General features: G+C 38.3%; 1 protein-coding gene across 1 annotated transcript in view; it reads left to right on the top strand.

Annotated features, from left to right (window-relative positions):
* The first annotated feature begins 9,919 nt into the window (after nt 1-9,919).
* LOC122790968 (tripartite motif-containing protein 2-like) overlaps nt 9,920-25,791 on the top strand; it is a 73,153-nt gene continuing 57,281 nt past the window's right edge. Inside the window, exon 1 of the mRNA XM_044058690.1 lies at nt 9,920-10,884. Coding sequence (XP_043914625.1) covers nt 10,217-10,884 — 668 coding nt within the window. The 5' untranslated portion in view covers nt 9,920-10,216. The remainder of the gene's footprint in view (nt 10,885-25,791) is intronic.

Below are 25,791 nucleotides of genomic sequence, written 5' to 3' on the forward strand. Positions count from 1 at the left end.
TACTCTATTAGACATTCATTTGAGTGGACTAATAGATAGAGACCTATATGAATACTTGATTATTAAAGAGCCTATGATGCCAGTTATCCATGGTCTCCCTAAAATTCACAAAGATGCCGCTAATCCACCCATGAGACCTATTGTCTCTGGTCGAGGATGGGTCACCGAGCATCTCTCGGTATACATAGAAAAGAATTTAAGACCCATCTTGAATAAAAATACATGTGTACTAAGAGATTCGAAACAGTTTCTATTGGACTTCTACGAATGCCTCAAGAGTCATGAGTCAGTGGGTGATTATATTTTTGTGACATTTGATATACAGTCTCTCTTCACTGTTATCCCCAATCAACTTGGACTCACTTATATATCTGACTATTTACATATACATAGTGATTACAGTGAAGTGAAAATAGATTTATTGGTTCATTTCTTAGAACTAATATTGGAGAACAACATTTTCATGTTTGATGATGCTCTTTATAGGCAGGTTGATGGTAGCTATGGGAACACCTTAGCTAATAGCTACCAATATGTTTTAGCCTGCTGGGAAGAGAAGGTACTATTCAATTTAGAAGCCTTCAAACAACATGTTATATTGTTCCGGCATTTTGTGGATGATGTCTTTGTTCTATGGAATGGCACTGTGGAGCAATTGGCACTATTCTTGAATGATGTGAATGGTTTAACTAATTACCTCACATTTACTATGAATTTTTCATTAGATAAGATTGAATTTTTGGACCTGTATATAGAGAAACTATCAAATGGCTTGATCAATACTGGTGTTTTCAGGAAGACGTGCTATAGCAATTCTCTATTATTGAGATCTAGCATGCATCCCTCTTTTGTTTTTAAAAATATTATTAAGGGCCAAGCCATCAGAGCCTCTAGACTGAACCCGACTGAAGAGGGCTTTGACATGGAATTGGTGAATTTAAAAGGGAGATTGCTAGATAGAGGGTATGGTATCACTGAGATTGAGGACAATCTACATAATATACATGATTTAAGACATACAGTAGCAGCACCTTATTTTGGACCGAATGAGGCTATAGACACACTTGGTAGAAATACACCTACTACCACTACTTCACCAGTTGTGAAATTTACCACTACTTTTACATCAGATCATTTTGAGATGAGAGAAATAATTGGTAAATTTTGGGAAATTTTCAAGATTGACAATGCCATTAGGGACTTGTTGATGATGCCCCAAAGTTCCAATATAGGAACAGAAAAAATCTTAAGAGGATACTATGTTATCCGAGACAGGTTAAGGAGGTTACAACTACTAGACAGTACACAGTATCTTGTGGACATTGTAATTTCTGCTCATACATTGACAATTCCACTGAATTTGTACATCCTGATACACGAAGGATTTTTGATACCACTGCTACTGCTGACTGCATGACCAGCAATGTGATATATCTTGCAGTATGTCAGATATGTACCAGTTTTTATGTGGGAAAGACGAACCGCAAATTTAGGGACAGAATAAGAGAACATGCATATCATATAAGGAAAGGATCGACCCACAATGCCTTAGCCAAGCATGTTAGCAATAATGACCACACACATACATTTCTGTTTAGAGCCCTAGAGGTTGTCACCCTGAACAAGAGAGGAGGTGACCTAAGGAATACACTGAAAGCAGGGAGAGTGATTGGATAGTTAGATTGAGGGCTGACCATGGATCAGGGTTGAATGAGAGAGCATCCATCAAACCCAGGCTTAGGAGACGTAGGCACATTAAATAGACACTCTGCATCACATAACAGTAACTAGGAATAACATAATAGACCAGCTCTTGTATCTGTGAGTCTTGTACACACTAGTATATTGTTTTAATAAACTTATACAGTTCCACTTATACACATATTTGTCCCTTACATGTTCTCACATATATGTTTTTATTATAAGTGCTATAGAGGTTTTAATTTGAAGTAATATTTTATATGTTTTATAAGTCTTTATTAACATTACATTTCCCTTTTAAATGTTTAATTGACTTTGTTGTAATTTAATTGGATTACCTATATATTATGGGACTTGATTTTGTTTTTTGAATTGACCTGAAGAAGCTGTACTCAGCGAAAGCGCTTGTCTGTTGAATAAAGAATATTTACCACAGGACTTGGTGGTTCTATTTGGATTACTTGGAATATTTGAAATTCTGAAGGGCTTTGTGTTGGACTTGAACTATATTTGTTTGCTGTCTAGCTTCGCTCCTATCCACTTGCTATCAAACTTTTTTTGAATATAACAAGTGAAAAAATAAAGACAAGGAGACCGAAATGGGATCAGAATAGAAATTAAGTTCGTGAAAAATCAGTAGAATATTAATGTTGTATCAACATTGACAACATTTATTTTTTTCCATTTTCAGCTGGATACACAACTCTGTTTTGGTGCCCTACTTTGCTGCTCAGAATAACAGCATATTCAGTGCATACCTCTACGCTTACCTCAAGATATCATATTCCTGAATATGCATTGTGGAATCTCCTTTGTTTGTTTGTTGCTGATTTGCCACCAGAAAAATGGACAGTAAAGAGATGGAACAAAGTACAACCTACATTGTGGAATTATGTTGTTTCCCTCCTTTTAACGCCTTTATTGAATTATCACTTAAGAGACAAGTAAACGTGTTTGTATAAAAGAAAACAAACCATATTAACATGTTCTCTGTCACAAACATTATATATCATATATATTCTTTTGTATAATTATCAGTCCAACATTATATAAATTGCTTAATTCCTGCCTTCCTATATACCTCATTCCTCCTCTAAAACATTATAATGCATGTACCGTTCCCACAATTCCCATTTTTAAAATTTGTTCCTACCCATTTCAAAAGATCCCACTTTCAGTTATTTTATCTCTTGTTAAAATATTCAATACTTCACATACAGTTAGTTCAGATTATGATTAAAATCCTTTGTTACACCCATTTTCTCACCTAATATTTCTGACAGTGTACTCTGCAGGGAATTTAAAAGTTTGCCAATCCATTAAACTCCCAAAACATATGTTCACAGTTATCCTTTTCTTCCCTATCACACCTCCAACATTAGCAATTTACCAGAGGAAAAATTCTTTGGAGTCTGCTTGGGGTACAAATATACTGATGCAACTACTTCCAAGCAGAAATCCTAAATCTTCTAGACTTGCATATTTGGGAGCCATACATATATAACCAAAAAATAAAATGCTCAAGGGGCCTTAGCAAAAAGGAAAGTTAACCAACCAAGTTAAAGTTTTATTAAATGATTAAGTGCTTTTGATTTTAAAATATATACAGACATCATCAAAATCAACAAGTAAAAGACAGCTTTCCATATAAATCAACCCAGCAAATCACATGAGCACCACTCTTAAAGAAACAATGTATCTACACCAAACTTTTATAATTGTTAAATATTAAAAAATATATATAATCTTGTTGATTGCTGAAAAGTTACCAGGGCTTAATAGGTACATAGGTAGGTACTAGGCTATTGGCCCTAGGGTCTATATAAGCCTAGCCAAAAGGTACCCTGGCTTTCGCCACCCTAGAAAATTATTTTCCTGTGCCACTGTCGAGCAGAGCCACAGAAGTGATCCCCGGAGTGAATTTCCTATCTCCCATCCAATCATCAAGATTTTTCTTGAAGAGTGCTATATAGATAGGTAGTTTGTTCCAGAGTATGGGAAGTCTCTGGGACAGGAATCTATTCCTCCAGCATGTTCTGTTTATTGTGGTGACAAGGTTTAGGTCCCTAGAGCGTGTAGCTCAGAGGGATTGAGATTTCTTTAAGGGGAGCATGTTCAAAAGCTCTGGGTTTGACATAGCTTTGTGTGTTAGGCAGAGATTGCCTCTGAGTAGGCGCTATGTGACAGAGTAAAGCTGCAGTTTTTTGAGACGGTCTGCATAGGGCATCTGTTTGAGGCCAGTAATCCTCTTTGTGAGGTATTTCTGCAGCCTTTCCAGTTGTTGTAGATGTCTTGTGAGGTACATACCAAAAGGGGCATTGTACTCTATAATGGGTCTAATGAGTGACGAGTAGAGGGGAACAATGACCTCTTTTTTTTCTGGATGAGAAACCTTTTGTGATGAGGTGTGCCATGTAGAAGGATTTCCTGACTACTGTGGCAATGTGATTATCAAACGAGAGACTACTGTCCACCTCTGTCCCAAGGTCTCTTATCACACTTTCGGTGTTAAGTAGACTACCACCTATGTGGTAGTTCATGGGTACAGAGTTTTTACCAAAAGGGATGACAATGCACTTTTTGACATTGAGCTTGAAGCCATGGCTTTGACACCAGGCATCTGTCTCAGCGAGGCCCTTTTGTAGGATGTCCACATCTTTTGGAGTTTTGATTATGGTTCCTAGTTTGCAGTCATCTGCGAACTTCATTAGCCAAAGACCTTCTGTGTTAGTCTGTACTTCAGAGAAGTAGATACCAAACAGGAGAGGACTCAGGACTGAACCCTGTGGTACTCCACTTGGCATTGGTCTAAAGTTGGATTTGGAGTCTGCTACTTTCACAGTGTGGGTTCTGTCAGTGAGCCAGTTGGCAACCCATCTTGTGACACAGGGATTTATACCTAGTTTAGTGAGTTTATCTATAATTCCAGAGTGGGGAATGGTGTTGAAACCCTTGGCAAGATCTAGATAGGCTGTGTGAACCACGTTACCCTCATCTACGGCTTTGGTGACCGCTTCAAAGAAGTCTATCGGGTTTAGGAGACATGATCTGCCTTTTACAAACCCAAACTGGGTGGGGTCCAGAGTTTGGAGATTACCAATGTCATTGTTTATAAGTTCCATGATGATACATTCCACAGCCTTGCAGACCAGGCTCGTCAGGCTAATGGGGTGGTAGTTTCCGGGATCCGTGGTGGTTCCCCCTTTATGGAGTGGGATAACCATCGTTGTGTGCCATTCAGTGGGCACATAGCCTGAGGTAAGGCTGTGATTGAACATGGTACTTAGGTGGGGTGCCAGTTCGTTCTGTAGTTTATGCAGAACGCAGCCTTGGATGTTGTCAGGTCCCATGGATGCTGTGTTCTTGGCTTTGGAGAGGGTGTTTTTTACCTGTGCAGCCATGATTACAGGAACTTTGCATTCTTCCGGTATAGAGATGGGCCCTTTAGGGGATGAGAGGGGGGTAAAGTTAGCACTGAACCTATCTGCCAGGATATTGGCAATATCAGTTGGTTCTGTATATTCAGTGCCATTGTGCTGTAACGCAGAGCAGATCTGAGTGTTGCCATTGAGATTCTTGACATAGCTATAGAATGCTTAGTAGTTGTCTTTAGAGTGAGTGGTGATTTTGCATTCGTAACTAGCTTTGGAGGATTTTATGAGGGATCTCAGCTTCTTACTGAGGCTGACCAGGCAGTTCCTCCAATCATGGGATTTTACTCTTTTTTGCAACAGTTTCTTTCTTCTGTTGTAGAGTTTGTTTATGGCAGGGGACCACCAGATTGGCTTCTTTTTTTGGAGGATAGCATCTTGGTTCTGTTAGGGATTGCACAATCCATGCACTCGTGTAAGTGCTTATAAAGTGCATTTGCGTAGGATTCAGCAGTTGTACCTCTAATGTCCATCAGTATGGGTGTCGTGAAGTTTGCCACTTCTGTCTTAAGAAGCATGAAGTTGGCTTTGGAGAAATTTTTTACTGTGGTTTCCCTAATGAGGGGTGGGGTGGGATGTGGATGTATAGGGTGATTTGCTTGCAGTCAGATCTGACCAACAAGGAATTGACCTCTGGTGTGGAACACCGGTTGCCCATGTTGGTAATGACCAGGTCTAGGAAATTGCTGCCCCTGGTGGGGGTGTGGATAAGTTGATCCAAGGCATTGGAATTGATGAATTCCAGAAAACGTTGAGCACAAGAGTTGGCACATGAGTAGTTTTCCCAGTTAATGGTGGAGTAGTTGAAATTGCCCATTATTAGGGTGTTAGGTTGCACCCTAATATTTTCCAGTGTATCAAGAAGTGAGGAGTGGAAATCCTGGGGCATGGTGGGAGATTTGTAGCAAGCTACAATTTGAATTGCGGTCTTGCCCGGAGTTAGTTGCACTTGGATAATCTCAGATGCATTATGCTGAGCAACTAGCCTGGAGGTGTGGATATCCTTAATGAATATGGACACGCCTCCGCCTTTAGTGTTTCGCTCCAGGTTAGGTGGCCGAAAGGTGTGGTATGAATTATAGCCTGGTAATGCAGGGGTGCTCTCTGGAGCCTTGAACCAGGTCTCTGTCACTGCACAGATGTTGATGTTCTCCATTTTAAGGAGTGCCTCAGTGAGTGCATTTTGAGGTTTAGACTTCTAGTATTAAGTAGCATTACCCTCAGATTTTTCTTGCTTGTACAAGTATAAGCCAAACAGCAAGACAACCACAGAAATCCCACCTTACTCTGTCAAATGCTTTCTCTGCATAAAAACCCACCAACAACAGCAATATTTTCTTATGTTCTGCTTCCCTCTGGATCATTGTTGCTCTATTAATGTTGTCAAATGTTTGCCTCCCCTCCACAAAACCACATTGATCCATATCTATCAATCTGGCAATACCTTTGCCATTCTTTTAGCAATTACATGCATAAGCACTTTATAATCATGATTTAAAATTCAAACGGGCGTGTATTAAGCTGGGTTTAATGGGTCCTTACAATCTTTAGGTATTACAGAAACCAAGGCCTTCTTCCAGGATGTCGGTGCTTCTCCTCCATTTAAAATACCGTTAAAACAATCCAGATCTTCATCACTTTCTTCCCCCCCAGTTTCCATACTTCCACAGAAATACCATTTATTCCTGGAGACTTTCCTACAGATTGATTATAGGTCACCATTTTTATCTCGTATCCTCCTCTCTTAACTATTAATTATTGTGCCTCATCTACTTTTAACCTTTGCATAATCAAGTCTTCCATAAATATTTCCACTTCTGCTCTTTCTTGATTTCCACATTTCTCTGCTTTATACCAATTTTCATAAAATTTCCAAAATATCTCTAATACCTCTACAGGATTTCAGGTTATTTGTCTTGTTATTGGCTCCCTAAGTTTGGCAACAACCCTTTTTACTTTCTGTGTCCTAAGTCTTGTAATAAACGTTTTGTGCTCTGGGGTTATTAACAGAAAGCAGTTGTTTAACAGCAACTTTCTAAACTCGTACACAATATCCAAATACTCTACTATCTTCTTTTTGGCACTTTGCAGTTATGTCTCTTCTTGTTCTGTGAGATTCTGCAGTACTTTAACCTTTCTCAGTCCTTCTAAATAATTCTTGTTACTTCTTAATGATATCTCCTTTTCTTTTATTTCTACCCTATTTTAAACTCCAATTTCATTTTATTCCACTCACTAGCTATAACTTCTGAAGAAATTTCTGTCTTCCCTATTAACGTTCAAATAATTTCCACTACACATTCCCTAGGTTCCTGTCTTTTAACAGACAGATGGGGAAGTGCCAGTGTCTCATTTTTACTCCGTTACCCGGCATGTTTTCTTTGTTGTTATTACTGCGTGATCTGAAATAGTTATTGAATGTGTGCTGAAGCTTTCAGTGACAGTGTACATTCAGTTTGCACAATGATCTGACAGTGCTTACATTTCAGTAATACAGCCTATAAACAAGCCTGGCCAACTGTGTGCAAAGCAGGTAAAACCCAATCAGCTGTCTGATAACTGGTTGTATGAAACCCTTTTATAACAAATGTAGATATGCTATCACTTAATTTTGTGATTCTCAAGGGTACAACTCTTGTGAATACTTCTCTGTCTATAAAAAGTACTTACTTGAAGGTATACAATCCATTCACAATCTATGTATGCATGTTATTTACATCTGTTCACATAACGAAGGTAATTATTAAAAAAAACTACTTCAGCTTTAGGCACTTCTATAATCTAAATTCACTTTATGTTACCATGGTGGTATAATGGTCACCAGCTAAAATGTACTGATAACATGTTAAGCAGTGGGATAAAGCCTTCATCATTCATTGCAATCACTGATTTTTTTTTTTAATATCTTGTGTCCCATCATAGGTCTAAGGGTGCCTTGAATTCCATGCACTCATTTGGTTACCAGACAAATAAATAATGTAAAATGAAGTATAGTCCTTACTAATTGGACAGGCAGATGTGCAGACTATATGAAAGGGCCTGCGTGCTATCATTTCAATGAACAGACTCACCCTGACTGGATGCTACCATTTAAAGCCGACTCCATTTTGCCTAAACTGCACCTCTGAATTGTGGATATGTTGTGTTGAATCCTAACTACATGAACTGGCAGGTAGGATGCAGACAGCTGGATGAATTCCCATCTTGGATTCCAAAAGAGATCCTTTGTAGTGCCAGTAGGCATTATTTTGGGAGGGAGATAATTCTATCTGAATGTGATCCATGAGAACCAAAAAAAATGCATGCACACACACATATATATCAACAATGTACTGAATTAAAACTGCTATATAATGGAGAATTCAGGGCTACTGCTGTCAATTTAAAAGAGTTTGAGAGAATGTTAACGTTTGCTATTCTTTTTACCCTTGGCCTAGCGCTCTGCTGAGCAGCATGAAGGCAGGACATTCAGAGTCATACTATCAGGCCTCATTTGATGCATGACAGAGGTGGGGACCAGGACACTGGGTATGCACTGCGGTGACACACCCAGAGTGCATGCTTTGAGAAGTAAATGCAAATGCTTCATCTGTCTCTGCATTCATAAGTGTCCCCTACCCTAAAGTAGATAATGTTTCAAACAAATAAATTGCAGAGCACCACACTGAACTTGTAAAATGTGACCATGGGTTTCACAGGAGATTGAAGGCAGGAGTAGTTTTCCCTAAGAGGTAAGCTGGCTCCTAACACATAACTTTCTCATAATGGAGTATATACTTATTTCATATGTGACTCACAAAAGCAGTCTGCACAGTAATACATACAGATCTAGACCTTTTTGTGCATAATGCCCATTGCATGGAACAGAATTCTTAATTCTTTAAAGATTAGCATGTACAATATAGAGCAACAACTTTCAAGAAAACACTAAGAGACCATGTATTCAAAGGGAGTAAATTCAAGTGCTATTGAGTCACTGCTAACACAATAGTATTAGCACTTCTTATTGTACTGGGGTTCCATTCCAACATTCGCAGATTTTGTCTGCTTAATACTACTTTGGGACAATGATGATGCAAATATACTTTTTCCTGCCACCCCAAGAGTTTGTACAGCCATGCATCATTCACTTGATGGTTCGTAGTCCATTACACGGAAGTAACATTTTACAGTGCTGCCTAATTACCTTCAATGATTACTGTCCAATATGCCTATATACAGTTCTGCCTTCATGACATTTATATTGTATATTTAAGCATGAGTAATATATGCATTCTTGCAAATATAGTTTTATGTTTACCTTATTCAGTGTCGTACTTTGGTTATGTATTTAAATGCAATCTTTGTCAAGTGTCATAACGGCAATAATGGTTCTTTTTGTTTGTTTTTTAATTTGTATTCCTAAGTGCATTTCTTTCTTGCTTTAATCTTTGCCAGTTTAGCATGGCTGAAAAAATTCACCAGACCGGTTCAATTACCAAATAAACAAAGTATAAATAAAACATGTACTTTGTATGAGTGGTGTAGAATTCTTTCCATGTCACTACACCATTCAGAATTTTCTGACCTTTCTTCAAGCCATCACACATGCGAATATATCTAGAGTACAGGTAAAGTACCATGGAAACACCCAGATCAGCAGGCCAGATAAATGATATGTGACTCTGAACTTAGCATGAGAAATCAATACAGATACTGTATCCTACCTGCATTGTTAATGACAATGACTAAGCTTGAATTGTAAATGACAGACACAGCAGACAAGGAAAAATATTTTACCAGCAGAGCAAAACATGGGTGATGTTATAGCAACAAGCAGGAAAATAAATTACAAACAAATCAGGCTTGTTTTACTCAGGTATGTGAGGGAATTTTTTTTATTAGGCAACAGAAAAAAGACACAGAAAGAGAATAAGGACTTCCTGTAGTTAGATCTCTTTTTTGTACGTAACATCTGCTGAGAAGTTTTACAGAAAGAACTTCCAGGTATCTTTTGCTGAGAAGTTTTACAGAAACAACTCACAGGTATCTAACAGCCTTTCAGGACAGTAAAATAATACAGATTTCTTCCTTTCTGGAAAGGGATGTCTCAGTCTATAGAAGACACTGAGCAAGTCGACATCTTGCAGTGTACGATCTGTCTGGAGGATTACCACAGCCATGGTAAAAAGACACCCCGTATTCTTCCTTTATGTCTTCACACATTCTGTGAAGGCTGCTTAGAGCAAGTGGCAGAACGAAATAACTTCACTATTCCATGCCCTGTCTGTCGGGAATGCATCAGAGTGTTGGATGTAGGCGAGATACAGGACTTTCCAATTAATAGCAGGCTTTGCCCTATAGAAATTATTTGCACAGAAGACATACCGGACTCTAACCTCTTAGATTTCATTGACCCTGAAATTCCATCATGCCCAGTTTGTGGAAGCATGACTCTCTATGCCCCCTTTGGACAAGATGCAGACATCGTTCAGTGCCATACCTGTCAGTGGATAAGTGCTGAGGTAGCAGAATGTGCACAGGTGGCATCGCGTGCAGCAGTGAGAGTACCTGTGAAGCCTCACATGGCACATCCACCTGGAGTGCAACATTCTCAAATACTGCCCACTGTGCAACAACAGCATGTGACAACTGTGGTCATACAACATGTGGTATGTCGGCGCAGAGTGCAGCACTCGCAAACACAGACTACTGTTCAACAGCAACCCAGGCAAAGGCAAACGCTGATGAAGAGAATCTCACGAGGACTGAGGTAGGTACAACATTTCCAGCTTCTGTTGTCCTTAATGCAAGTAGGAGACAGTTCTAATATAAATAGTTATCTTCTAGGAACATTGTTTAATGCATGACAATAGTCATAGTTTTATATATATATATATATATATATATATATATATATATATATATATATATATATATATATATATATATATGGGTCTACTTCATTTGCCCTAACTTTCATTTGCCCGACACCCATTTGCCCGAGACCAAATGACCGAAATTTCATTTGACCGACACTTCATTTGACCGACAAGTATTATTGGCAAGAAAATGGGATATGCCCCCTTCCCCACTGCAGTGCGACCCTGGAGTTAGAATATATAGTTAGGGGGGGGGGGCACAGCCCCCCACAATGGGGGGTGTGGGGGCAAAGCCCCCCACTTAATTTCATATTATAATGTTTAGTTTTGCTTTAATATTGCTTAGTAACACAAAAGTAAGTGGGGGGCTTTGCCCCCCACACCCCCCATTATGGGGGGCTGTGCCCCTCACACCCACCCTAACTATATATTCTAACTCCATGGTCCCACTGCAGTGGGGAAGGGGGCATATCCCATTTTCTTGCCAATAACACTTGTCGGTCAAATGATGTGTCGGTCAAATGAAATTTTGGTCAAATGGGGTCGGGCAAATGGGTGTTGGGCAAATGAAAGTTCGGGCAAGTAAAGTACACCCATATATATATATATATATATATATATATATATATATATATATATATAGTTACACAATGTTGATGTCCGAGTGATTGACCACAAACAAAAAAAAGGAAGCAAACAATATCTTGGGGAGGGGGGACTTCCAAGTTCAAAAAATCTAGAGCAAATGTGTGCTTACTGAAGTATTCTTCACGGTGTCTACAGCAAAATAAATAATCATGTTTTATAAATTAAACCGTGAAATTTATGACTGCTAAACTGAAGTATCTATATGAGAATGGGCATGTACCCGTGTACAGATATGGTCATTCTCACTCACTTCAAGTGCATAATCAACCATGTATATACATATATATATATTTTATCTATATGTGTGTGTGTGTGGGTGTAGTATATATATATATATATATATATATATATATATATATAAATATATATATATATATATATATATATATATATATGTGTGTGTGTGTGTGTGTGCGTGTGCGTGTGTGTGTGTGTGTGTGTGTGTTGCAAATAAAACACAACTTTAGAGAAAATATTGTGAATGTTTTGTATTTGAGGTATCACTTGTGGCTTCCATTCCCTTGTATTATAAATACAAACCCTGGGACTGCACGACATCAGAGTACAGAGATAGTCCACGATACCTGAACCCTGGAATTAGTATCAGTTCCCCACATTCACACATGTATTCAGTGCTGCATTTCACATTTGGAATGATATTTGTATCATGATAACCAAAAGGATTATGGCATACAGGCTCTGATGCAAAAAAAAAAAAAAAATGTTCTGATGGCAGAAGAGAGCTACCTGACTAATGTAGTTTGCCCATTTTAATATCTATTGAACAAAATGTTAATTTTTTTCCTGGGTTATTTATTTGTACATTTCTGTGTTTGTTTGTTTACTTACCATTGATAACCGAGTAGCTGAACTGGTCAAGAGACCATCTTCAGGCATGATCTGAGCACACCTGAGGCATATGAAATTAACATCTTGTGATGATCAGATATATTGTACTATTTGTATATACAGTCAGGTTGCATAAACATACAATACTTCATAAAGCATACATCCATACATTCCATGAAAATGGATAGTCTTGCATATGTATATGTAGAGAAACTGTATAGTATTATATACATTGAATGTACAAAATTATAGAGGCTGAGGTATGAGGATACAGAAACACATTACTCTGACATTACTGCACTGTAAACTGACATCATCTTACAGACATTATGAGTGCAATTTGCTTCAAGTTAGATAAATACAAACACACACACACACACACACACACACATATATATATATATATATATATATATATATATATATATATATATATGGGTCCACTTCATTTGCTCGAAAGACCATTTGACTGAAACCCATTTAGTGGAAATTTCATTTGATCGAAAACCAGATTTCAAGGCAAATAACAGGGATTTGTCTCCCTCTCCAATGTTGTGTGACCCTGGGTGGTGTGAGGGGCGCTGCCCCCCACATTGGGGGTGTGTAGGGGGTGAAGCCCCCCACCTAGTTTCCTGTAAAAGAAGAAAATAACACAAAATGTACAGATTTTAAACAAAAACAGGAGGAGGGCTTCGCCCCCCCCATCTACATATACCAACTCCAGGGTCGCATGATATTGGGGAGGGGGACAAATCCCAGGTTTATGCCTTGAATACTGGTTTTCGATCAAATTAAATTTCAACCAAATGGGTTTCAGTCAAATGGTCTTTCGATCAAATGAAGTAGACCCATATATATATATATATATATATATATATATATATATATATATATATATATATATGGGTTCCCTTTAAATCATTGAATGTTCAGAACATTGAAGTTCTGATCATCGAGACCAGAATATCGATGTTCAGAACATCGAAGGTTTAAAGTGGAAGTGCCAGATAAGTGAGATTGTGGAATGCTGGGTGTGTATGCAGGGCAGCAAGGTGCCCTGCATGTTGTGTGTGTGCCATCTGAGTGTTGGCATTGCACCTGATCGACTTCTTTGAGGCAGTTACCAAAGCCGTAGATGAGGGTAAGGTGGTTCACACAGCCTATCATGACCTCGCCAAGGCTTTCGACACCATCCCCCATTCTGGAATTATAGCTAAACTCAATAAACTAGGAATAAATCCCTACGTCACAAGATGGGTTGCCAACTGGCTCACTGACAGAACCCACACTGTAAAAGTTGCAGACTCCAAATCTGACCTCAAACCAGTGACAAGTGGAGTACCACAGGGTTCCATCCTGGGACCGCTCCTGTTTGGTATCTACTTCTCTGAAGTGCAGGCTAACACAGAAGGCCTCTGGCTAACAATGTTCACAGATGACTGCAAACTACGAGCCACAGTCAAGTCCCCAAATGATGTGAACATCCTACAGAAGGGCCTCTCTGAGACAGATGCCTGGTGTCAGAGCCATGGCCTCAAGCTCAATGCCAAAAAGTGCAGTGTCATCCCCTTTGGTAAAAACTCTGTACCCATGAACTACCACATAGGCAGCAATCTACTTAACACCGAATGCGTGATAAGAGACCTTGGGACCCAGGTGGACAGTAGTCTCTCCTTTGATAGTCACATCGCCTCAGTAGTCAGGAAGTCCTTCTATGTGGCACACCTCATCATTAAAGGGTTCTCATCCAGGAAAAAAGAGGTCATCGTTCCCCTCTACTCAACACTCATTAGACCCATTATAGAGTACAACGCCCCTTTTGGAATGTTCCTCACAAAACATCTGCAGCAGCTAGAAAGGCCACAGAAGTACCTCACAAAGAGGATTACTGGACTCAAACAAATGCCCTACACTGACCGTCTCAAAAAACTCCAGCTTTACTCCGTAGCATATCGCCTACTCCGATGTGATCTCTGCCTAACATATAAAGCTGTGTCAAACCCAGAGCTGTTGGACATGCTACACCTAAAGAAATCCCAATCCCTCCGAGCTACACGCTCTAGGGACCTAAACCTTGTCACCACAATAAACCGGACATGCTGGAGGGATAGATTCCTATCCCAGAGACTTCCCATACTCTGGAACAGGCTACCCATCTATGTCAAGCAAAGTTCTTCATTAGCACTCTTCAAGAAAAATCTTGATGAGTGGATGGGAAATAGGAAATACACCCCAGGGATCACTTCTGTGTCTCTGCTCGACAGTGGCACAGGAAAATAACTTTCTTGGGTAGCGTAAGCCAGGGAAACTTGTTGGCTAGACTTACGTAGGCCCTTGGGCCGATAGCCTAGTACCTACCTATGAACCTATGAATCTAGGTAGGGTATGGGAAATCTCCCATTTAGCGCTACTGCATATAGCGGTAAATGGGAGATTTCCCTTACCCCACTGTAGTGCGATCTCGGAGTTGGAATATAAAAGTAGGGGGGTGTGGGGGCACAGCCCCCCACAGGGGGGGTGCAGGGGGACAAAGCCCCCCTGCATCACATAGCGTTTGTGTTTTTTTTTATGGTTTGTTTTGAACTTTCGATGTTCTGAACATCGATGTTCTGGTCTCGATGATCAGAATGTCAATGTTCTGAACATTTGATGATTCAAAGTGAATCTATATATATATATGTGTGTATATGGGTCACCTTCAGATGCCCGACAATGCGTTTCGCCGACACGGAATCCGACGGGACGAAAACACCGACAACGCAGATGACCGACAAGGTGAGAACCCGACGGACTCGGTAAGTGTGCGATAGAGTGAGGGATTTAGTGTTAGGGAGCGGACAGGTAAGTGTGCGATAGTGAGGGACTGTGGGTTTAGGGGTGGGTTAAGTGAGTTAGGGTTAGGGTGCAGGTAGGGTGTGTGTGCGATAGTGAGGGACTGTGGGTTTAGGGGTGGGTTAAGTGAGTTAGGGTTAGGGTGCAGGTAGGGTGAGTGTGCGGTAGTGTCAGACCTTGGGGTTAGGGGTGGGTAAGTGAGTTAGGGTTAGGGTGCAGGTAGGGTGAGTGTGCGGTAGTGTCGGACCTTGGGGTTAGGGGTGGGTAAGTGAGTTAGGGTTAGGGTGCAGGTAGGGTAAGTGTGCGGTAGTGTCAGACCTTAGGGTTAGGGTTAGGGTTTGGGTTAGGGATAGTGGATATGTTATGTAGTGTACTGTGTTGTTTACGTGTAGTGTGTTGGTGTAATGGTTTTCGGTGTTTTGCGTTGTCGGTATTTTTTGTTGTCGGTCTTTTGGTGTCGGTGATTAGTGTGTCGGCGAAACGCGATTTCGGGGATATAAAGGTGATCCGTGTATATATATATATATATATATATTATAAACAGAAAGAATTTTGTCCCCAAAAATTGTATGAATACATATCTAACTGCATTGTTGAGAGAGCCTTCATGATTTATAAGTTTTACTTAAAGAATTTAACCTAGATTATCAAAGCAGTGACATTTGCAGGATTATATCAACTAGTCTTTAAACGTTTTCCTAGAGCTGGTATAGTCAGTAATGTTTCAAATTCTTTATAACACAGAGCTTGAGTTAGCAGATACAGTTTTTGAGAATGATTTTTCTACAACTGCAGTATTAAAACTGTGTAAATAATATCATGCCCTCTTGATTCCATGGACAGTAGGATGAGTGTCTTCTTTTCAATTTCTTTGTCAAAACAGAGGAAATATCCATTATTGAGGAAGTTGGACTTATACAACTATTGGCATCCAGTTACCTTTAGATATGGAGGTACAAGAGTGGTCTTTTTCTGAAGAGGGATGTAACAACATGAATATTATGTTTCTGAAATTTGAAGATGCATGTTTTGATCTGATTTTGGAGTAATTATTGGTATTACATATTCTAGACAAGGGGTAATTGCATTTAAGGTAGTTGCTCTCCTAGTTTCAACAGTTAACAGGTGTGATAGTTTTAACTAATTTATGACACTGTACCATAAGTTCTATATGAAATTAAAAATTAAAATGTCAGTCAATCCACATGCATAGGTACTGCTGTACATTCGCTGAGGGAAGGGAATTGGCATATGGATTTTTAATTCAAATACTGGAAACATCTTACATATGTTGGGGTACAATTTAATCATATGACAGTGGGTTTATTGCGGTTTAACACTTTTTTGTTTAGAGTTCATCAATTCCACACTTCTTAGAAGTCTTTTTGGAGGGATGTTTGTAAAGTTTATTTTCATGTTGTTTGGATTTAATATTACATAACGGCATAATGGTTAAGTTGTTTACCTTGCATATAGATACAAGGTACAGGGTTTCATTTTCACCTTTGGTCACTGTCTGATTATTGGTTAGGAGGGCACTACACTGTATACTAGTTGTCTAGTACATACCTATGAACAAGCTGCAGAGAGGGTTATGTTTAAGCTAGGATGGTTGTATGATAAATCATAATAAACAATGTAAATAATAAAGGATACAGTGCAGATCCTTGTGGGGTTCTATAGATAAAAGCATTAATGCTGAACATTAGTAACTGGTCACTGCTATTAGAAAGTTGTACTAATAATTTACAAATTACTTTGTTACATTTTCTGAAAAGCCTGCATTGTAAATGTCTGTAAAGTTTGGCAAGTTGGTTATGACTAACAGATCTGAATGTTCATTTTACATCAATTCAATAAATAAGGGTTCCAACAGTTGCATATTTTCCACATTGGAAAGGACACTTCCTCTACTTGCCCCTCAAATCTCTAACAATTAATATCTAAAAACTGTCATCATGTGTAATATACCCTTAGCAATCTATAATCTCTGCTGACTTTCTCTTGCATAAAGTCCTTTAACAATGCCAACTACTTGCATAATGTAATTGGGTAGTATGTATGTAATTAATCTGAACGTTTTGCTCTTTTGCCGTAACTGGGTAGTATGTATAGAAATAATCTAAACCTTTTGCTCATAATATGTCCAAGCTTGTCGCGGTATACTACCTGCTAACTCTGGTATGTATTTGTATTTTGCACCTGACTTGTTAAGGTATGTCCAACTTGTTACTATATAATATTTGTTAACTCTGTATGTATTAGTACTTGTAACTACTTGTCAATTGTATGTGGAGCTTTCCTCCCTAGGCCGGCACTGAAAATGGGCTCACCTAGGCCTAGTGGACCTTCCCAGTAAAGAAATGCAATAAATAAATAAATAATTGTCCTGAAAAGAGCAAATTGTTGCTGTTGTGCTATACTTGTTACAGAAACGATGTTGTTTATTTGAAAACGTGTTGACACATTTAGTTATTTGACTGCAGATTATCTTTTCAGTAGTTTAGATACAGAACTTGTACTTGCAATATGTCTATGGTCTGCTACATTTTTGGGAGCTTATTATGATAAAAATTTATTTAAGGCATGTCTAAAGCTGCATGGCACATCTAAGTGAAAGAATGAAAATACGGTCTAAGGGATTTAATACACATACAAGTGCTTCCTCAGGCATTTCAACGTTTGTGAAAGTTTATATTTATTAAACGTGTTTTTTACTAGTTTTAGTGGAGTTATTTGAGCTGGATTTTGACCTTTTCTGGTTTTTTTTTTTGAAGCTTAAGTCTGCAGAACTGGGAATATTACGTCAGTCATGGACTTACTAGTTGTGTATGAACAGCGATCATAGCGTTATTATCTACTGTTGTGTCTTTTCGTTTGTATATCGGTACACCAACACTTTTCCCTACTGCTCGTTCACATACTGCTTCTTTACGTTTAGCTTATCTGATACATTGTTGTTGCACTACCAGTTTCCTTCAGTTGTATATTCATTTTTTTCCCAATGATTTTAAAAGTCATGTTTTGGGCCAGTCCTTCAATCTTAACAAAATTCGTCACATCCTGTTTACCCATTCTTGCATATCAATATTGTTGTGTAACTGTATCATGAACAAAAATGGAAACTTTTTCTTTCTACACCTTCTGCAACATCACTTCAATAGAGACTGAAAACAACCATCCCCACTAACTGGTCTGAGGGCTGCCTCACCAGAGATCATCTTTTCATCTGGGAAAATTCCATCTATTATGAATCCCTGTGTTCTGTTATCTAGTGATTGTTTTATTTACGCCATCACCTGTGGACCCACTTTTTAGTTGATGCATTTGGCTTTTTTTTTTTTACTCCATCTTAGATACATTGATAAAATCTAAATAAGTTACATTCAAAGCCCTTTCTTATTTAATATCTCAGTTACCTAGCTAATAAATCCTTTTAGATTGATATAGGTTCATAAGTACATAGGTGTTTACTAAGCTAATGACCACAAGGGCCTTTTTAAACCTAGCCAAGCATCCTGAATCTCTGACAAGTTCTGATACCCTTGATAAGTGTAAGCATGGGCCTGGGAGATGAAACATTTACAGGTTACCTCTGTCCATTACAGACATAGGTGCCAACCCAGGGATAAATTTTCTCTTTCCCATCCAATTATCCAAGTTGCACTTGAATTCGGTTTTGGAGGAACTCTGCTTCACATGAATGGGGAGCCTGTTTCATAGACGGGGTAGTCTCTGGGATACACACCTATCTCTCCAGCAGGTCTTATTTACATCACAGGCAAGGTTTAAGTCTTTAGAATAGGTAATTCTGGTACTGTTTGTTTTGTGGATATGCAGGAGGTTCATCAGAGTGGGGTCTGACAATGCCTTGTAGGCCAGGCATAGATCTCCCCTCAAAAGCCTGTAGGAGACAGAATACAGGAATAGGGCCTTAAGGTGGTCTGCATAGGACATATTACTTATTCCATGCAATCTTTTAGTGAGGAACTTCTGTGGACATTCAAATTGTTGGATATGCCTGGTTAGGTACATACCAAAGGGGGCATTGTACTCAATGATAGGGCTGATGAATGCAGAATACAGTGGAACAATGACTTCCTTGGACTTAGATGCCATACCTTTGTTTATAAGTTGAGCAACACAGAATGATTTCCTCACAACTGTAGACATGTGATGATCAAAGGCTAGATTACTATTTATGCGTGTCCCTAAGTCCTTGACTACTGGGTCAGCTCTAAACTGTTGTCAATATGATAGTTACCAGGGATGAATGACTTCCCAAAGGATACAATTACGCATTTTTTGGCATTTAGTTTTAGTCCATGGCTCTGACACCAGTTGTTTGTCTGTGTCAGCCCCTCTTGGAGAACATTTGTGTCAGTGTGAGATTCAATGACAGGTCATAATTGACAATCATCTGTAAATTTAGTCAGTCAGAGACCACTGACATTGGCCTTGACTTCTGAGAAGTAAAGGCCAAAAAGGAGCAGTCCAAGGACTGATCCCTGTGGGACTCCACTAGTGACTGGCCTCTTTGTAGAGGTAGACTCCCCAATTCTAACATTCTAGGTCCTGTCTATTAGCCAGTTGGCTAACCACCGGGTGATATACGAGTTTGTAACTAACCTCTTGAGTTTGTCAACAATGCCTGAGTGGGATATTGTGTCAAATGTCTGAGCAAGGTCAAGGTAGGCAGTGTGAATGATTTTGCCCTCATCCATTGCTTCGGTGACCTTCTCAAAGAAGGTCACCAGGCTGAGTAGTCATGATCTGCCCTTCACAAAACCAAACTGGGCTGGGTCCAGTGTCTGGACATTTACTATATCTCTATTGATTATCTCCATGATAATTCTTTCCATGGCTTTACATATAAGACTAGTGAGACTTATGGGTCTGTAGTTTCCAGGGTCTGTAGATGGCCCACCTTTGTGCAGAGGGATGACTGTTGCATTTCTCCATTCATGAGGCATGAAGCCTGTTTGGAGGCTACAGTTAAAAAGTAATTTCAGAGGCCCTGATAGGTCATGTTTCATGCTATTTAGAAGGCATCCTGGGATATTGTCTCGGCCCATTGATGCAGTGTTCTTGGTCTTGGAGACAGCATTAAGAACCTGTCCCCTAGTGATAGTAGGGGGAGTTATATTTGATGATATTTCCTGAGGGAAGGTTGAAGGGGAGAAAGGAGTAAAGTTGGAGCTTTTTACTGGCACATAATCTACCCAATGTGAAACCCTGTGACCTTGGATCTTGTACTCATATGATTTCTAGCATTTCAGTGTACTTTCTTTCAATAAAAACAAATGAGGCAGTGGTAATCTCCAAACCAAAGTTTATGTTAGCGCTTTCATCCACATCAAATACATGAACTTCATCAGACATAAAAAAACTACAACAAAATCTCAGCTTAAACAGCAATTAAAACATGACATCATACAGAAATTAATTAAGCTTTAAACGAGCTTCTAAACAGTTTTTAAAGAGACAGGCTTCCAACAGTTCATCCTACAATATTTCAGTGAATAATGCAACAAAAATATTTCAATAACTCATACTAAAATGCATTACTACTGAATAATACTTAAAATCAATGTTGTTGTTTGTCTTTCGGCTTTTCCGGTAAGGGGTCACAACAGCGGAACTCCGGTCCGCTAATGATTGGCAGTAGATATTTACGAAATGCTGAGGTGCCAGCTCGACACACAACCTTCAACGAAGGCACACCCATACGTACTTCATAAAAATATATAAATGTGTATTTGAACGCTTCTATAATAAATTATCTATCTAAACCTTTCAATTTCAAAATACATTTCACTGAACATTGATCATTAAGTCCAGGGTAAGCATAAGCATTTAGTTTAAGTTGCCAATAAAGTTCACGTTCCTCCAGGTGAAGTTGCCAGGGGCCACGCTTTAATGCCCTTGTCATTTGTTCAATAACAAGAAAGGAGAACAGTACTCTTAGAGCTGGAATGTTTAAATGTGGACGGTGTAAATTGTGCCAATATATTGAAGTGACTAACACGTTTCTCATTGGGAATTGTACTTATCCTATTAAAGGCAAGTTTAATTGTGATAGTTCAGGGGTTGTTTACCTTGCTCAGTGCCAAAATTGTACTGGTTTTTACACTGGTAAAACTGAGAGACATTTTAAAGATAGGATCTATGAACACCAATACAATATCAGTAGACAAATTAATACAAATGCACTGGCAAGACATGTAATGGAGAATTATGGACACAAATTCTCCTTTCTTGTTACTAAGCAAGTGACAAGAGAATTAAGGGGTGTCCCTGGCAACTTCGCCTGGAGGAACGTGAACTTTATTGGCAACTTAAACTAAATGCTTATGCTTACCCTGGACTTAATGATCAATGTTCATTGAAATGTATTTTGAAATTGACAGCTTTAGATAGATAATTTATTATAGAAGCTTTTGAAAACACATTTATATATTTTTATGATGTACGTATTTTTATGAAGTATTGAGTTTAAGTATTATTCAGTAGTAATGCATTTTAGTATGAGTTTTTGAAATATTTTTGTTGCATTATTCACTGAAATATTGTAGGATGAACTGTTGGAAGCCTGTCTCTTTAAAAACTGTTTAGAAGCTCATTTAAAGCTTAATTAATTTCTGTATGATGTCATGTTTCAATTGCTATTTAAGCTGAAATTTTGTTGTAGTTTTATGTCTGATGAAGTTCATGTATTTGATGTGAATGAAAGTGCTAACCAGTGGCGGCTGGTGACTTCAAATTAAAGGGGGTCTGCAGGAGATAACTGAATGGGTGGGGGCAATTGGAAGGGGTGTGACCAACCAGAAAGGGGCGGGGCTATGCTCAAAACCACAACAACAGGAACTTTAATTAAATACGTTGCCCTGGGTGCCAAACCGTCATTATGAGTTCAATGCATTGGCTACATGACAACTTACTTAATATCTAGATGGAAACACAAAGGTTGTGAGGCATGAAAAAATAAATTATTTTTTTAAATACATTACTGGAATGCCAGTCAAAAGCAGTTCTAATTATAATTTATATTCACCTTTATAAAATTACCAAGTAACATGGTGAAAGTAGCAATCTCTGTGATACCCTCACTTGTAAAAATATTTCTTATCCAAAAAAGACCTGCTGCCTGACAACAACTATCTACTTGTTTCATGGGGAAGACATGATTAAAGTGAAAAATGAACAACAAACAAGAAACAAGCTCAAGATAAATTGCTTAAAGGATTACTGCACAAGTTATGGACCACACATGATAGATTGGCATTCTGTTTAGATTATGGGTAAAGCCTGCAAAGATGACTGCAAGTCTCCAACAAATGTAATGAGCTTCTGAAAATACTGTAATCCTGTCCTTTATTACAAATACTGTCATATGCATTTCAATACCTAAGGATTATACTTTATCTAGTTATGTAAATATTATCTGCAGGGCAACAACAAAAAGGCTTTCAATGTTGGTAATTCTTTAACAGCATGCTTATTAAAGCTTACTCGCATCTTACAATCTCTGACAAGCTTACCTGATGGTCATTAAAGCATTGCTACTTAAACACAGAGCAACAGGGCACTGCAACAACATGCATTTTCGGAATAATAAGAAGCACAAATCAACAGTATAAAAATATGACAGAAAACCAGAACATTCTGCAAAATCAAGGACAGATGAAAAGCCACGGTTGTACTTGTGGTCTACCTTGGATGGGGGAATACTCTGCACACTTACACTCCATAACTGCTCCTTGCCTTGCTTGGACACATCCAGAGCCACTACAATGGGGAGTGGGGTGCAACAAGTAGGTCACAGTTTGAAATGTCTCTGGCTGACAGTGATGGCTCTGACACTCATACCTCTCAACCTCAGAGCAAGAAATCTAGACAAAGCCATACACAGAAGTGGAACATAGGCCCAAAAATAAGAACAAATTTTAAATATTGCTCTTATAAACTTAGAAAGATAATAGAATAGTAGTAGGTCTTGCATTAGTACGAATTTTCTGAAAGGTATGAAATCTGAAACTCAAATGTCTGCCATTATTTTCTAACTTCAATCTTTAATGGCTTGCCACTAATTTGCCAGAAAACCGCAATTTTATGAAAAATGGACCACAAATATATGGCAGAAATCTGGACATTATGCAAAAATCTGTACAGTTGAGAGGTATGAGTTCAGACCCAAGGGTTTAAGTGACTTTACCAGCCAAAGCACATATCTGGAAAAGGCTGTCTGCACTGGAATGTTTGGCCCACTTTTATTTTCTACTGTAGAAGTAAGATTTGCAGAGCAGCAGCAGAGAATAAACACATTCTTGCATAGAGGTGTCATAATAAATAAAAAGAGTAAGCTATGTTATTGTTATCATAAGAGAAAGTAGGTAAGCAAGGTTAGCTTTGAGCTAGTGTTTCAGTAGAGAGGCTGCAAAAAGCTATTTCAAGGCCCAGTACTTCTTTTCTTTGTTGTGGACTATCCACTTTAAGAGGGCATGAACTGTGATTAGCATAATGCCTAACAGGCCTAAAGGATATTTGAGTGCAAGCAAAATATAAAAAGCCAAAAGATAAGATGTTAAAAAATGTAGAAACAAAGGGGACTTTTCATGTGGAAAATGTACTATATGTCAGTATATTACAACAAAAGTAGAAAGCATAGGTGAAAAGAAGTTTGAAACACAGGGTAGATATTCTTGTTTGAGTAAAGGTGTTATTTATGCGATAGTTTGTCCATGCAATAAATATTATATAGGGGAAATAAAAAGATCATTGGCTGATAGAATAAAAGAACATGTGAGAGATGTTAAGAAAGAGAAAATCATGAGTCCTGTAGCAGAACATTTTAACAAAGAACATAATGGTGAATTAAATACCATGAAAGTAACCATATTGGAACAAGTAATATTACAATATGAAAATGCGGAGTTATTGAAATATATATTAAGACGAAAGGAGTGTATCCTTATAATGAAATATAACACATTGTCACCAAAAGGATTAAATAAGGAATGTAATTGGCAGTGTTTTTTATGATTTTTTTAACTGTGACTTTAAAAGTATATTAGAATGAGTTTTAATTGATTAATTGAGATGCATTTGAGTTGAATATAAAAGAATTGTATTTTAGGAATGAAAGTTTTACTCTGTAAAGGCGAAGGCCGAGGCGCTAGAGAATTCTTGTTCTTACAAAAAATAAAAGTGTTTGCTTGGAAAGTGGAGCTGTTTTTCACAGGTCATTTCTTTGGTCATTATATAAACTTCCCATTTTATGCCAAGACAGTCTTTAACCACTAATTGATATTTGATGTACTGACTTCACTCTGGCTGTTGAAGTTGCACCAGTGGCTTCTGCCTTCTTTCAATTTTGGTCATATCACTGATGATCTTTCCACTGAAGGAATTGTACTTTTTAAAACTCAGAATGTACTGTTTTTGTGGCTGCACTCCCCTTGTTATATTTAGCCATGATGTTGCCCACTTTATAGTTAGACGTAAACACTTAAAAAGCAAAAATTTCATAAAGCAAAATGTGCTCAGTCAAATCTATAACAGTCTGCAGTGGCATGATTACTGATTACATGACTGATTCCTTACCCCTTTTCATAGTGTAGTATTACTTCATCCTTATTTCCCACCTGCATGGAATGTAGTATCATAGCACCTATATGCAATAAGGTCAAGGTGTTTAGTCTCTGCTATTGCTCTATAAAATCTATTACTGCAACTTATGACATAACATTTGTGTTTATTGCTTGCATCTTTCTCACAATGGCTATGCAGTATTGTTAATATTTGTATAATGCTATGCTTTGTATATTGTTGTCTGCTGTAATTTGCCATATGGCCCAACATTTGCTGAAAAGGGTCTTGCACCAGCTCACTAACCTGGTTAACAAACAATAAATAAAAATATAAGAATGTGTATATATTCATCTGCATCTTTCTCTTCTTTAAGAAACTCATGGCAACAATGAAAACTAAATAATCCACAGCTCTGCAGCACTGTCAATCCGGACAGTGAGGATAACAAAATTCGGCAAAAATTTCACAATGATGGCAATACAATACCAATACTTTATTAAAACCCAACATGCCTGGTTGAGCACTTTCATCTAATAGCACAAAGACTTCATCAGAACCACACAAGAATGACATGTATCCTAAATATAGGAAATTAAAAACAATTAAACAATTAGACAACCATTAATAGCTTAACAGCCATATAAAAAGTCACATTCAGTGTGATTACCCCCTACAAAACTCAAGTGAAAATAAAAATGCTGTCAAAAAAGCCATCACTTAATCATACACTCTCAGTTTTAACATACTCAGTACTAAAGTGTTCTCATTTAAACCAGGGGGGTCCATAGAATTAAGGCGAAGTTACCATAACAGTTCTTTTACTTCTAAAATGATTTCTAAAGGGCTACCCCATGGAGAATTTAGCAGCTTGTCTATTA

The sequence above is a fragment of the Protopterus annectens genome, chromosome 16.part0, assembly GCF_019279795.1.
Source record: "Protopterus annectens isolate FY-2018-M chromosome 16.part0, PAN1.0, whole genome shotgun sequence".
NCBI lineage: Eukaryota > Metazoa > Chordata > Ceratodontiformes > Protopteridae > Protopterus > Protopterus annectens.